A 14,892-nucleotide genomic window follows, 5' to 3' on the forward strand; every position below is an offset into this window, starting at 1 on the left:
GCAAAGGTTAGTCAAACAAAAATAATTGGATAGGTGACAAATTTTAACTTTTGCAATTTTATTTTAATTATTATTATTTAATAACAATGCATGTATAGAAATTTAATTCTTAGATTTTGCTAATACTCCCTCCGCCCCAATTTTTTTGTCCTGTTTGAAAAGTCAAACTTTTTATGGGAACATCATTTATTGTCTTGTCTAACTTTTAAAATGTATAAGTTTCCAAAACTACCCTTAAAAAAATTTATTAAAAAATTGAATTAGTAAATTAATATGGGTATAATAGGAACATTAGTAAATTAATGACTTTTATTTTTAGAAACAGGACAATATTTTGGGACATCTCAAAATGGAATAGAGGACAAAAAAAAATAGGACGGAGGGAGTAATTGTTTATTTGATAATACGTTTTGGGCGGCCGAAATTATAATTTCTACAAAGAAAATAACCTTAATAGATTATCAAAAACAAAATTTTATCATAATATTGGTTCAATTAATCATTGTTAAGTTTTATTAATTTTTTTATTTTATGTTTTTTCGGTGTTTTGGATTGATCTTATATTGCATTTATGATTGTTCTTATAATAAATAAAAATATAATTACGAAATACATTACTCATTATTAGATTAGTTTAACTTGTAAAATTTTTTTTTAATAAAACCACCATAAAAATAATTATCACACGCAACGCGCGAGTTTGCGGCTAGTTCTAATAAAATTGGGGTCAGCTCCATTTGTAGATGTATAATGTAATGGTAAAAGGCCTAAAATATAAAAAATGCATACTACTCATACAGTAAATATCATTTGAGAGAGAGAGAGAGAGAGAGAGAGAGAGAGAGAGAGAGTAGCCCTCCCCCCCCCCCCCAAAATGCAAAGGCTATATTCTTGAAATGTTACACTGCATCCATAAAATTCAATCCTATACAAGATATTTATAATATGAGTGATAGTCTGATAGATAAGGATTCATTCTATTAGAGGTTTATTTATGAATAATCACTTAAAAACATTATCTGGTAAACATACATTATTTGGTGAATAGACACTTTAAAACAACTTTCAATTAAACTCCTTGATTGAAGGGAGAAAATACATGGTGTTTCCAATGCATGCATCTTCCCTCTCACATGAGGGTGAACCCCACAAAAGAGGGTGGACCCCACACTTGTGGGGTCCACTCTCATGTGAGAGAGAAGATGCATGCACCGCAAACACCATATACCACCTCGATTGAAGGAGTATTAAGAAGAACAAAGGTTAAAATTAAAGAGATCTATAGTCCAGCCATATAAAGCCACATGTTCTACATCATAGAGTTTTGAAGGTGTGGGCCTTAGATTAGAAGAATTCTGTTATAATTCACATTATTTTGCAGTGAGATTTTCTCTACAAATTACTTGGACAACAGTAGTTGTAGGTATATTTATTTTCTTGTGCTCTTCAAGATTTCTTTCACAAGTTGCACCCATAAAATTATACGTATATCTCACGAGTGAAATAGTACTTACTATTTTTAACGAAACCTTATTTTATGTAATAAATTATGATATGATCAACCTAGACTAAGATAAATTATAATTTATTCAAAAGCTTTATATCTGGGGGTAACCCCAGTTCCTGATGAAAAGATCTGAGAAATGAAAGTTGAAGTTGAGGACAAAAAGAGAATCCAAAGTTAAATCAACCAATCACAACACACAAATCGTTAAACGGGAAAGGAAAAAAAGCAAACCCAAAGTTTTTTTTTTAAGGTTAAATTATAAATTATATCTTCTAATTTTGTCTAAAATTCAATTCAATCTCGTAGCTTCAATTTCATTCAATTTAGTTCTTCAACTATGAACTTTATTTAATTTAGTTTTCCTGTTAGTGTTTGTGGAACTGTACTCGTCGTTATTGTCCCAATCTCAAAAATGGCGTAGTTTTTATTTTTTTATTTTTTAAAACTTAAAAAAAAAAAAAAGGAGATTGTAATTAAAGATTAAAAAAGAATTTAAACAAAAATTATAAAACCCACAACACAAACAAATACACAAATTTTGGTAACAAGAAAAACGACATGAAGATAGTCTCCTTTGTGTCTTTTTGTAACTAAAATTAGAAAAAAGTTACTATGATTTTTTAATGGAATTTATGGTGTGTTTATATGTTAAAATCTCATTCATTCTCTCATGTGAATGTGTGTTTGTTTCTTAAAAACAAATAAAATAAAATAAAATTGATCAGCTAATTGAACAATTCTCAGCCCAGCAAGCTTTTTAGCCCTGCCCACTCGGTCAGCTAATTGATTGGCTTTGCCAAGATTTGTTTTCTAAGTTTTTTTTTGTTATGGTTGACTCTAAATGGATCAAATCAAGAAAGAAAGGATGCTTGCCCTGATAGACGGAGGAGAACGATAATAGATTTAAATTTATGTTTTTATTTTATTTTAAAAATATTCTTTATTAATTTGAATGAAAATTTTTAATTAAAGAAAATTTTAAAAATCCAAACTGTGTTGTTTTTGGAACACTAATTGCTCAATCTCAACGGAATGACTAAATTGAATAAAATTCAAAGTTAGGAGATTGAATTGAATTTTTGGTAAAATTAGAGGGTATAATTTGTAATTTAACTAAAGTAAAATTATCTTATAAGACGATTTAATACATCTTTCTCACAATATGTGTAAGTTCACACATGTGAGTCTCACATACTAAGAGAAAGAGATTTCATTAAATCTTGTCATGTGATATCATTACTCTACTCCCTTCTATTCTCCTTCAATCCAAACGGACCATTTAGCTTTTAGTCTTAGATCCTAAAGATAGTGGTATATATTCATTGCTTGCAGATATTTGTGCTCATGAGGGAACTGAAGATGGGTTGATGTAAGGATGGTTAGAAATATGATGAGTGAGGGGGGGGGGGGGGGGGGGGGGGGGGGGTGTCAAGAAAACTCCTGGTAGTAGATTGATAGAGGTAGAGGGCGAGTTTTATGAATTTTTGGTTGCTGATGGATCACACCCTCAGATTTGCTTTCCTAACAAATCAGAGCGACTCGGTCAGGGTTGCATAAGAGCATTCATAGTAGTGTAGCTATAATGCTATATTGCTAAAATTTTGCTCCACAAACACAAAAAACACCCCTGCAGTAGCGGAGCTAAATCTAAAAATTTTAGCTTCATTGCTATAGTGCACATCTATTTATAGATGTGCACTGTTCATGAGAGCTGAAAAAAAATACATTATTTTATTCCGGCTTTTTATTAAAAAAATCCCACTTGCTCTCTCATTCACTCTCACCGTGCCTCTCTCTCTCTCTCTCTCTCTCTCTCTCATATTCACTCTCATCTCATCTTTGAACTTCATCTCTCTCAATCTCACTCTCTCAGCTCCGGTATCTCTCTCAACTCTGTTATCTCATTCACTCTCACCGTTCCTCCACAAACCCACAAACCCTTCTTTCTTCCTTAGAGACCCATCGCCGATCCGCCACAGACCCGTCGTCGTCGACCCACGTTCGGTCGCCGACCTGACCCATTTCGGCCTCTCTTCTTTATTTTAGGTGTTTCGGTTTTGTGTTTCAGGCTGTGCTTGTGTTTCGGCTTTGTGTTTCGGGCTGGGTTTTTGTTTCGGGCATAGGTTTCGGTTTTTGTTTCGGGCTGGGTTTGTGTTTCCGGCTGTAATTTTTCTGCTTTCTTTTTTTTTCTTCTTCAATGGTTTTGATGGGCATGGCGTAGTTGTGGTTGTGCAGTGATTTTTATGGGTTTGATGGTGGTTGTTGTTGTGTGTTGGTGGTTGAATGAAATATTATTTTATTATAATGTTTATATTATTTTATTGTGTTAAAAACTCAAATAGATTCACTGCTGTAGCATGTGTGTAAGTAAAATAAATAAAATAATTTTTTATGTAGCTACATAGGTAAAATTTTAGATGCACTGCTACGAATGCTCCAAAATGCATGAACTATAAAATTTGAGAGACGTGATACGTAGGAGTACACTGTCCACGGAAGTTCAATAATGCTTCCAACTTCCCATTTCAAATGAGCTGAATGTTTAAAATTATAAAAATCAAAATAAAAACATAAAAAATCAAAATCAAAAACCTGCCCGACAGCACTTTGGATAATTTGGACACGAAAGTCAAAAAGTTAAAGGTCCATATATATATATATGTGAGAGAGAGAGTTAAAGTTGAAAAGAGAGAAAGTTACAGTTAAAAGGAAGGTAAGGGGGTGTTTGTAAATGTTATTTAAATAATAGTTTTTAGTATTTATATATCATAATATTTTTTAATTTACACATATTTTTAAAATATTTAAAAAATGTTATTATAAATCTGTTACCAAACTGGCTCTAAGACTTGGGAGAAGAGAACCGAAATAATCACAAGTGTTAACCCTCAATAATGATCTACTGACCGAATTTAAAGTGAAAGGAAGAAAAAGAAATCCAAAGTCGAAAGTTGGAAGTGTTTTCTTGGCATGCTCTTACAAAGTTTCTCTTGACTTGCCAATTTCTTTTTTTCTTCAGTCATCCGAAAGGCAAATTTCCCATTTCCTTTCCCATTTGAATGCCTTTCTTTGACTTCACTCATTGAGTCTTCTACTCTAAATCTAAGAAAGAAAGAAAAAAAATTTTGCATTTAGATTGGAGATTTGATGATCTTTGTTATCTTCTTGGTGTTACTTTAAGGCTTATTTTTCCATTATAATCAGTATCTTTGAAGAAATATCGGGTACTCAAGCCAATTATATTGCTATTTCTACAATCCAGGATACTGCTACTTCTTTCTAATCTCATTCGTTTTCCCAGTAGTTTGCCTTCTAAAATCAAATTTCAAAATTGTGATTCAAGGTCAAGTGCATCTACGAAGATGACAAAAATGCCCTTCAACCTCTATAGCATTTGTTGTCTATGCGCTGGAAATACCCAAAATATAAATCTTTTTTTTCCCCCTAATTTGCATCAAACAGTTTGGGTAAGAGGAGTAAAGGACACAAAGGGACCTCACAAATTTCGTATAGAAGCTACAATTATATACAAGAAATAAGGGTAAAAAAAAAAAAAAGATTTGTTAATATTTTTTATAAGAACTGAAATGGAACAAGAGGCTTATATCTATAAGAGCATTTACATTGGGAATGGTATATGTCATATGTTGGTTCAATTTAGCATAAACCCAAAACTCCATTGCATCCGGACTTGTAAATGTAGACTATTGAAAAAAAGTGTGCAATTGTGCTACAGTGCGATTCTAAATGTAGAATCGCATTGTAGCTCAATTGTTAAACCAAAATATTATTTTATTGACATATCTGACTCTCTCTCTCTCTCTCTTCTCTCTCTCTCTCTCTCTCTCTTTTTTTCTCTCTGTTTCTCATCTCATTTCTTTCTCCACAACGACCTCTCTCTCTCATTACATCTCTTTCTCACGATGGATTATTTTGGTGTGGGTCATGGGTTCGGCATGGGTCTGGTGGCGGCGTGGGTCTAGTGGTTTCACCGATGATGGTGGTGTCATGGGTTTAGTGGTTTAGCCACACAATGTCAAAACAGTAAAAGCCACACAACAGAAAACGAAGAGACCAAAAAAAAAAAAAAAAAAAAAAAAAAAAGAGAGGGATTTCGGAAGACATCAGAGAGTGAAATCAACTCAAATTAGTGAAGAGAAAAAGCATACCCTAGCCGATTAAACTCATGGATAAGTGTGAGCGTTAACAGTAGATCGAATCGGAGGGGAGGTGGAGAAGCACCAAGCCACAAACGGAGAGATAGATGAGAGAGGGAGACTGAGAGTAAAATGATATGGGTAAAATTTTGAATTGTGATTTGTGTATTCAGATTTGTAGTGATGGGTTTTGCAGCGATGTTGGTGCGTGTTTTGCAATGATGGGTTGCTGAAGATTGCTGCCGATGATGGGTTTTTGTGTGTTTTGTAGTGAGGCATGAATTGATTTTTATCTTTTAGGTTCAGATGGGTTGGATATGGCAGTGATCTGGTGGTTTTTTTTTTTTTTTCCTTAATTTGGGTTTTTTGTTTCGGTGAGATTTTGGTGGCAGTGGCGATGTGGTGTGGTGGGCGTGTGGTGGTGGTGTGATGATGATTGGGTTGTTTGGTTGTTGAGAGAGGGACAGAGACTTAGAGAGGCAAGGATAGAGATTAAGAGAGAGGAGTGATAGATAATTTATTTATTATTTTATTATATAATTTATATTATTTTAGTGTGTAGTATTGTAAAATAAAAGTTAAGATGTTGGAAGTATTGTAAAATGATGTGGTATAATTGATAAAGTAAATTTTTGAGATAGTAAAATATGATAGGATGACATTTCTAGATCAGAATGCTCTAAGAAGGGAAGGAAGAGAAGAATGGATATAATATATAGGTCAACAAAAATTCTTGCTCCACTCCGTCACCGATGGTGCAACATTGAAGGCATGGCCCCATGAAAGATAAACTTCATTGGTGGTAGCAAATGAGGGAAGCAATTAAATACTCCCAACATTAAAATATTAAAATAAAAAAACTTACTTTTTCCTGAACTTGTCCCTAATTTCCAAGTTAGTGGGTTGAACGAATTGGGTCAAAACTATGCCTAAATCTATAGTGGTTCCTACTCCATTGTAGAGGCTAAAAGTACATAGAACATGAAGAACATGTGAGAGAGGAGAGAGGATGATTTTTTTTTTTTGAGAGGAGAGAGGATGAAGATGATGAGCCGGAGAGTAGACTAGAGAGTTAACACTGTTTTTTATTATTTTTTTTTTAATAAGAAGATTTAATGCCTTAATTACAAATTTTTAGAGAATAATAACAAGATAACTATGAGTGTTTTTTCACCCTTAAATTAAATATAAATCAATGGTTCATAAAAAATATAAGAAATTACACTAGATGTAACTTGAACCCATATATATATAAATTGGATTCAAGTTACATATGATGTAACTCTAAACAATGTTATATCAGTTAATAACTTGTTATTGAATTCAAATTTTAAAAATCCTACCGTTGAATCACACGTTTTATATATTCTTAATATGCATGCCAATTTTCATGTCAATTCTAATATTATTTACCATGCGATTTATAAACTCGTATTTTATAAATTATTTTAAATTACAAAAACTTAAATTTAAATAATTAATTAATAACATAACTATTGAACTCAATCGATGAACTTTCTTTAATGTGTATTGTCATGCTTCCTTAACAGATGTTCAACAATAATGTTTACAATTCCCATTCCATATGTGCTGAATTTTTATTTTATTTTTTAGAATCGAAAACTGAGTCTTTTCGCTAAATATTGTTAAAATTAAAACATATTTGCGTTATAGGTACTGTTTGAAGTTATTTGTGGAAATGAGGAGAGAGATTGAATTTTGGCAACAGTGTTGCCAAAATTCAACAAAAAGTAGGAGAGAGAATGAGAAAAAGGAGGAAAGAGAAAAGCCTAATGTCAGGAACAGTAAATCTTGAATTTCGACAACAGTGTTGTCGAAATTCATCTGCCCAAATTTTCTATGTTGTCCGGATGTGTGAGAAGTGCAATAATGAGTGGGTGCCAAAAAAAAAAATGGTAATTGTGGCAATGGTATTGCCGAAAATGGTAGGGGAAAAAAAAAGTGAATGCGGAAGAATTAAAGAAAAATATATAAAGTGTTACGTACACAATATTTTTACAATATTTTCACAACAAATCACAGGTAACTGGTTATTATTAATTCAAATTTAAATTTGACATTGAGATTACTATTTTAATCCAACAATAACAATAAGTAACAACCTGACACTTAGAATTTGTTGTAAAAATATTGTAAAAAATGTGTGCACTTCATTTCTTAAAAAAAATAAAATAAAATTCAATTGTGGCAATGGTATTGCCAAAATACCATTGCCACATTTTTGAAAAAAAAAAAATCCCAATTGTGGCAATGGTATTGCTGAAATACCATTGCCACAATTGAAAAAAAAAAATGTGGCAATGGTATTTCAGCAATACCATTGCCACAATTAAAAAAAAAATCCCAATTGTGGCAATGGTATTGCTGAAATACCATTGCCACAATTGAAAAAAAAAATGTGGCAATGGTATTTCAGCAATACCATTGCCACAATTAAATTTTTTTTTTAGAAATGAAGTGCACACAATTTTTACAATATTTTTACAACAAATTCTAAGTGTCAGGTTGTTACTTATTGTTATTGTTTGATTAAAATAGTAATCTCAATGTTAAATTTAAATTTGAATTAATAATAACCGGTTACTAGTGATTTGTTGTGAAAATATTGTAAAAATATTGTGTACGTAACACTTTATATATTTTTCTTTAATTCTTCCGCATTCACTTTTTTTTTCCCCTACCATTTTCGGCAATACCATTGCTACAATTACCATTTTTTTTTGGGCACCCACTCATTATTGAACTTCTCACACATCTGGGCAGAATAGGAAATTTGGGCAGATGAATTTCGGCAACACTATTGCCGAAATTCAAGATTTATTGTTCCTGACATTAGACTTTTCTCTTTCCTCCTTTTTCTCATTCTCTCTCCTACTTTTTGTTGAATTTCGACAACACTGTTGTCGAAATTCAATCTCTCTTCTTATTTCCACAAATAACTTCAAATAGTACCTATAACACAAATATGTTTTAATTTTAACAATATTTAGCCAAAGACTCTCGAAAACCTGCCCCACAGCCCTTAAACTATTGGACGCGACATTTAATAAAGTCGAAGTTGAAAGAAAGAAAAAGAGAACCGAAAGTTTTTTATTTATTTAATTTTTTATAAGAAAAGAGAGCCGAAAGTCAAACAAACTAATCAAAAGCATTAACCCCCAATAATGATCTACGGACAGAATTTAAAGTGAAAGGAAGAAAAAGAAATCGAAGGTTGAAAGTTGGCAAGTGTTTTCTTAGCATGTTCTACGAAGTTTCTATTGACTTACTTGCCAATTTCCCATTTTCTTCAGTCATTAGAAAAACAAGTTTCCCATTGAATACCTTTAGCTTCACTTATTGAGTCTTCAACTCTGAATCTGACTTCTCTCTTTACAAAACAAAAAGGGGAAAAAAAAGATTGCATTTAGATAGGAAATTTGCTGATCTTGGTTATCTTCTTGAGGTTACTTCAAGGCTTATTTTTCCACTGTAATCAGAATCTTTGAAGAAATATTGGTACTGAAGCCAATTTTATTGGCATTTCTATAGTCCAGGTATGCTGCTGCTTCTTTCTAGTCTCATTTGATTTCCCAATAGTTTGTCTTCTAAAACTCATCCCACTGATATTGCTCGTGCATATAAATTGGGATGAGTTTTTTGTTTTTTTTAAATGCTAACCAGTTTCTGATCTCATACTTCTTGTCCTGATATTGAAATGCATATATAAAAATTATGAAGGGTTCACTAACAAATTTAATATATATATGTGTGTTTGATTATTCAAAATCTCATTTTGTAATTAATGAATAACAATTTTTTTAAATGATGTAACAATAAATTGTTATTTAAATGTATGACAATTTATTCTTAACATATTGAAAAAGTCAGTTCTTCGTAAAACAAGAAGTAATATCAAGTTATAAAGTGTTCTGATCTTTTTTTTTTTTTTTAAAGATAATATAGACAGAAGACAGGAAATGGGAAAGGAGGGAGTAGAAAGACAAAACTTATAACACTTTTTTACATACATTTTACATTTTGGCTCCTTCTAAATTTATATCTCCTGTGAATTTGATTCAGGAGATTTCAATTTGAGCAATGAGATACTCCTCCCACTTTTTTTTTTTTTTTTTTTTGGGTGAAGGAACTCCTCCCACTTTCTGGCCACACTAATTTAAGATTTTTCAATAACTTATAGTGGCTACAAATGCATATCAATATGTGAAATTTGAAATTTTTCAATAACAACTCTCCCATACCATACGCAATGGGCTTAAGGGCCAGGAGAGAGGGGTAGTGAAGTGGTTTTGGTTAGGGTGGTGGGTATGGGAGTAATGATCAACAATCCTTGGATCCATTTAGATATATCTTTGATTTCCATTATTTTGTTTCTTTCATTCTTCATCTTTCCCTTTCTATTTTGCGTTGTAGATTTTATGTTTTAAAATAAAAGTAAAATACAATCAATACTACTTGTATGACTCTTTATGTGCCCTATCAACACTTAGGCTATTTATTTTTAACAAATCAAAATTGGGGAACTAAAATGCTTTCTTTCCTTATCTCATTGTATACATGGACAAAATGTTTGTTGTCCATATGTATACATATTGACAATAAACAGGGACTTGCTAATGGAGATGTTAGGCGCAATTCTTGATCTTGGAAAAACGATATTGGCTCCGATTAGTGAATATTACAAGTATCACAGAAACGTTGATGAACATATGAAAAGTCTCAAGAGAAAACGAGACTATTTAGAATGCAAAAAGTCAGACATTGAATTAAAAATGAGAGCAGAACGTCTTCCAAGAAAGAAACCAAAAAGAGAAGTTGAATTTTGGCTCCAAAATGTAGAAACGATTTATGCGGAAATACAAAACATTGAACTAGAGGCTGAAAGAGGGAATTATTTCTCACGTATGCATGTAGGAAAAATTGCTTGCCAGAAGATACAAGAAGTGACAGAATTAATTGATGAAAGTTGTGGTTTCGGTGAAAGTTTAGTAATTGAACTACCTGTAAGCTATGGAGATGAATTGCCAACTAGGGCATTAGTGGGAGAGAGTACAGCTGAAATAACAATGGAAAAGATTTGGGAACACTTGTTAGATGAAGATTGTAGAATGATTGGTGTTTATGGTATGGGAGGGGTTGGTAAAACGACTATCATGAAACAAATCAATAATCGCCTGTTAAAAGAGAAAGACAAGTTCAATCATGTAATTTGGGTTACTGTATCAAAGGCATTCGATGTTATCAAACTACAAAATGACATTGCTAGCATGTTGCATCCAAATCCTTTAGAGTCTGAGGATGAAACAACAAGGGCAGGCAAGCTGTATGCAGCATTGAAAGAAATGAAGAAGTGTGTGCTAATTCTAGATGATTTGTGGAATGCATTTCCACTGGAGAATATAGGGATCCCAAAGCCTACTTCAGAAAATGGGTGCAAATTGGTATTGACAACTCGAGATGCTAAAGTTTGTGATGGAATGAATTGTAAAACTATTAAAGTGGAGCTTCTTTCGATAAAAGAGTCACATGATTTGTTCTTGAAAACAGTGGGCTGTGATGTTTCAAATATTCCAGAAGATGTTGTGGAAGGCGTTGTCAAACAATGTGCTCGTTTGCCTCTTGCAATCATCACAATAGCAGGAAGTTTGAAAAATGTAGTTGATGTTTCAGAGTGGAGGAACACATTGAATGAGTTGAGGACATCAAGAAAAGGGTCGGCACATGTAGATGATGAAATATTTGAGAGGCTTCGATTCAGTTATGAACGCTTAAAAGATGAGAAACTTCAACGTTGTCTCTTGTGTTGTGCGTTATACCCTGAAGACTACGAGATTAGCAGAGACGAGTTGATAGAGCATTTGATTGATGAGAAAGTAATAAAAAGCATGAAGGGTAGGCAAGAAGAGTTGGATGAGGGGCATACTTTGTTGAATATGCTTGAAAATGCCTGCTTATTAGAAGGTGGGTCTAAAGTTTTTCTAATCAAAGGTATTTTTGGAAAAAGGCGTTTTGTGAAGATGCATGATCTAATAAGAGACATGGCCCTCCAGATTGCAGGTGCTAAGTTCTTGGTAATAGAAGGTGTTCCAAATGAAGAAGAATGGGGAAATGATGTTGAAAAGGTTTCTTTGATGTTCAAAAATAACCCAAAATTTCCTAATGTGTCACCAAAATGTCCTAAGCTTTCGACTTTGCTTCTACGAGGATATGTAAACATCATCCCGGATTCATTTTTTGTGCACTTGCATGGACTCAGAGTTCTTCATGTAGATTGTCTAGAGTTTGAATCTTTACCAAATTCAGTCTCTGACTTGAAGCATCTTACTTCATTAAGGCTTAAGTCAGTGAAAGAAATACCTCATGGCTTGGAAATGTTGGTCAATTTGAGATACCTTAATGTCGATAGTTTTTATCCGAATCAAGAGAAGATGCCACCAGGGATTTTACCCAAACTCTGTCAACTCCAAGTCCTCAAATTGCCTTTTTTTGGGTTTGAAGTTAATGGAGAGGAGATGGTAAGGTTGAAGAAATTAGAGTGTTTTGAAGGCCAATTTGATGGCGTTAAAGGCTTCAATACATATATTGAATCCTTAGAGGAGGGAGGACCTAGCCATTACATATATGCCGTGAATACAAAAAAGCCAGCTAGCCAGCTGGGAGTTGCCGAGTTGGGCGAAAGTGTAATTTTAAGTGACTGCAATATATGTATACTCCCAAAAGACGTTCGTGCCCTAATAATTTGCGAAGGTCTACCTGGCGGCATGTCTTCGGACTACTGGAAAAACACTGTTTGGTTAAAGGGGTGTAAAGGAATAGAATACATGAATTCTTATTTTTACACCTTTTCTCCTCAAAGACTTGAGACTCTTTATCTAAGAGGTTTGAAAAATTTAAAGTCACTGTTTAGAGAAGAGAAAGTCGCACCAGCACCGGTCGTCCCCCTCGGCACCTTTTCCAGCCTCAAACAATTTTCAATATGGGATTGTCCGAATATAAAGAAGCTCTTCACGCCCGGGTTGATGCAAAACCTGGAACAGATTGGCATCTATAACTGTAAACAATTAGAGGAAATAATAAGTGGGGCTGAAGCATCTGATGAAGTTGAAGAAGAAGAAGCAAAAGAAATTGTGAAAATATTCCCCCGATTGAGGAATTTGATATTATATAAATCACCGGAGCTGAAGACCATATGCAGTAGCAGTAATGTAATACTTTGTGATTCTCTCAATTCTATTTTGATCTACAAATGTCCGAAGCTTAAGAGATTTCCTCTTTCTCTGCACCTTATTGATGGAGAACTATCTTCTCCGCCTTCTTCATTACAAATTTATATAGAGGAAGAATGGTGGGAATTGCTGGAATGGGACAATCATGATATGAAGATGGTCCTTGAACCTCTTTGTCAGTTCGATAAATGGGTATGACTCTCTCTATTCACTTTACATCTTTGTTTTATTTGAAACGATTCAATTTGTTGGTTATCCATTTCTCCTCCTCCTCGCTTTCTTTCTAATCTCTTTTTCCTTTTTCTTTTGGTAGCCTTTACAGTGAAATCTCAAGGTGGGGGGAGCAGATTCACATGACTCTTCCTCTGTAAGTCAAACCCCGAACACACATGCCTATCCATTTTAATTATTCTTCCTATTAATTTGTTTTCATTGGTTTGCTTTTCTTTGTTGGTTTGATATATTATTATTATTATTATTTATTTATTTTTTGTTGTTGTTGGTTTGATATAGGATACGTCATCAAGCCAAAGCCGACTCAAGAAATAATTGTGTGGTGTGGTCTGCGTGGACCCGCAACTAGAACTTGGCTCTCAAATGTGTTTCCGTGTAATTCTTAGCTCTTTCGATTCTGAATTGCTTTTTATTTGAACTTTGTTGTGTTCTAATTTATGAACATGTGTTCTTCTCTTTGGCTGAGTGGGATGATCTTCTGTAATAAATTGATACTCCATGTTAATTTGTTTAGTAATTGTGAAAGGATTCAAACATTTTCTGTTTCTGCTTTAGAGATAATGTGAACTAGATAAACTGTGAGTGTGCAAATGTTTCCAATTGCATAAGCGCACACACATCCTTTGTCTGAACTTGTAACCCAGTAAGCAGCTGCATTGGCTGTTCTTTGATGCTTATCATTATTTTTTCTTCTCTAGGTGCAACTTAATTTATTAAATTTCAGGTGCACTCTCGATAAAAAGCTTTAAATCATTTGTTAAATGTTATCTTTACAATAGATTTTAGGCTAAAATTGTTTTAGAACTAAAGTAAATTTTCTTTGATACAGTGGACTTAAAAAGACACCAATGAGCTTGTAATTTGGACTAATTAGGTTGCTATATATGCCCTTCACTTAACAGTTCTATAATGCAACAGATTAATTGATCATCTGTGAGATTTCAGACTCTGAGATTGACAAATAGTGTTCTCAGTGGTTTTGAAACCACATGTAGCTCACTAATGATTGACGTGCTAATAGTTCAAAGGTATTAGTCCTTTCAACTTTTTTTTTCTCTTTTAGATTAGCATCCTTTGTTGCAAGAACTTCGTTCAATGCACAGACGAGTGGTCTCCTTTAGGTCATGAACAAGTTTTTTGATGCAATAGAAGCAAATCATAACTAGAAGCAGATAGGAATATGTATCACCTCCTGTGATTGTTTTGGAGTGCTTTCGTTATTCTACATACAGGTTTGGACTGTCTAGTGGATCTTTTTATTTTTGAAAACTAGAGTCTGATAGATTGTATGACTTACTTGCCATATTTGAAAGCTGCCATGATTCAGCTAGAACCCTCCTTTTCAACTTGTCTCAAACCATGCACGCAACTTCTGAATTGCTATAGGTCTATAATTGGTGGATGCAAACTGCATCCATCAATCTGCTTGGTTTTACACCACCCATTTTTGAAACTTCTGCAGATGGAATATCAACAAAGCCTCTCTAATTGCAGACAAATAACCACAATTTTGCTTGTCATTGTCCAACTATAGCAACCAGCCATACTCCTCTTGCCTTCTCCGTTTTTGCCAACAAAAATTGCTCCTATCCATTTACCACTTCTTCCCTTAACAACTGCACTGGCTGTTCTTTTGATTAGAGACACCTCAACTTGCTGTATTCTGATAAATAGATGCTTAATATCTTTGATAGTTGGGACTATTTCCCAAAAAAAAAAAAAAGCTTTCTTATGATGAAGAAAGTCT

At 33.4% G+C, this 14,892-nt stretch overlaps 1 protein-coding gene across 2 annotated transcripts; it reads left to right on the forward strand.

The window, feature by feature from the left end:
• The first annotated feature begins 8,903 nt into the window (after window positions 1-8,903).
• LOC112002329 (putative disease resistance protein At4g10780) lies at window positions 8,904-13,692 on the forward strand. Of its 2 annotated transcripts, none has more exons than XM_065778449.1 (4): window positions 8,904-9,221; window positions 10,292-13,103; window positions 13,234-13,278; window positions 13,425-13,692. In XM_065778449.1, the coding sequence occupies exons 2-3, from the start codon at window positions 10,302-10,304 to the stop codon at window positions 13,234-13,236; spliced, it is 2,805 nt and encodes a 934-aa protein (XP_065634521.1). In that variant the 5' UTR covers window positions 8,904-9,221; window positions 10,292-10,301; the 3' UTR covers window positions 13,237-13,278; window positions 13,425-13,692. The 2 variants fall into 2 exon arrangements, with proteins under 2 accessions (XP_065634521.1, XP_023890247.2); XM_024034479.2 differs by having other exon boundaries at window positions 8,906-9,221; window positions 13,225-13,278.
• The last annotated feature ends 1,200 nt before the right edge of the window (window positions 13,693-14,892 follow it).

The sequence above is a fragment of the Quercus suber genome, unplaced genomic scaffold (genome assembly GCF_002906115.3).
Source record: "Quercus suber isolate HL8 unplaced genomic scaffold, Cork oak 2.0 scaffold_183, whole genome shotgun sequence".
NCBI lineage: Eukaryota > Viridiplantae > Streptophyta > Magnoliopsida > Fagales > Fagaceae > Quercus > Quercus suber.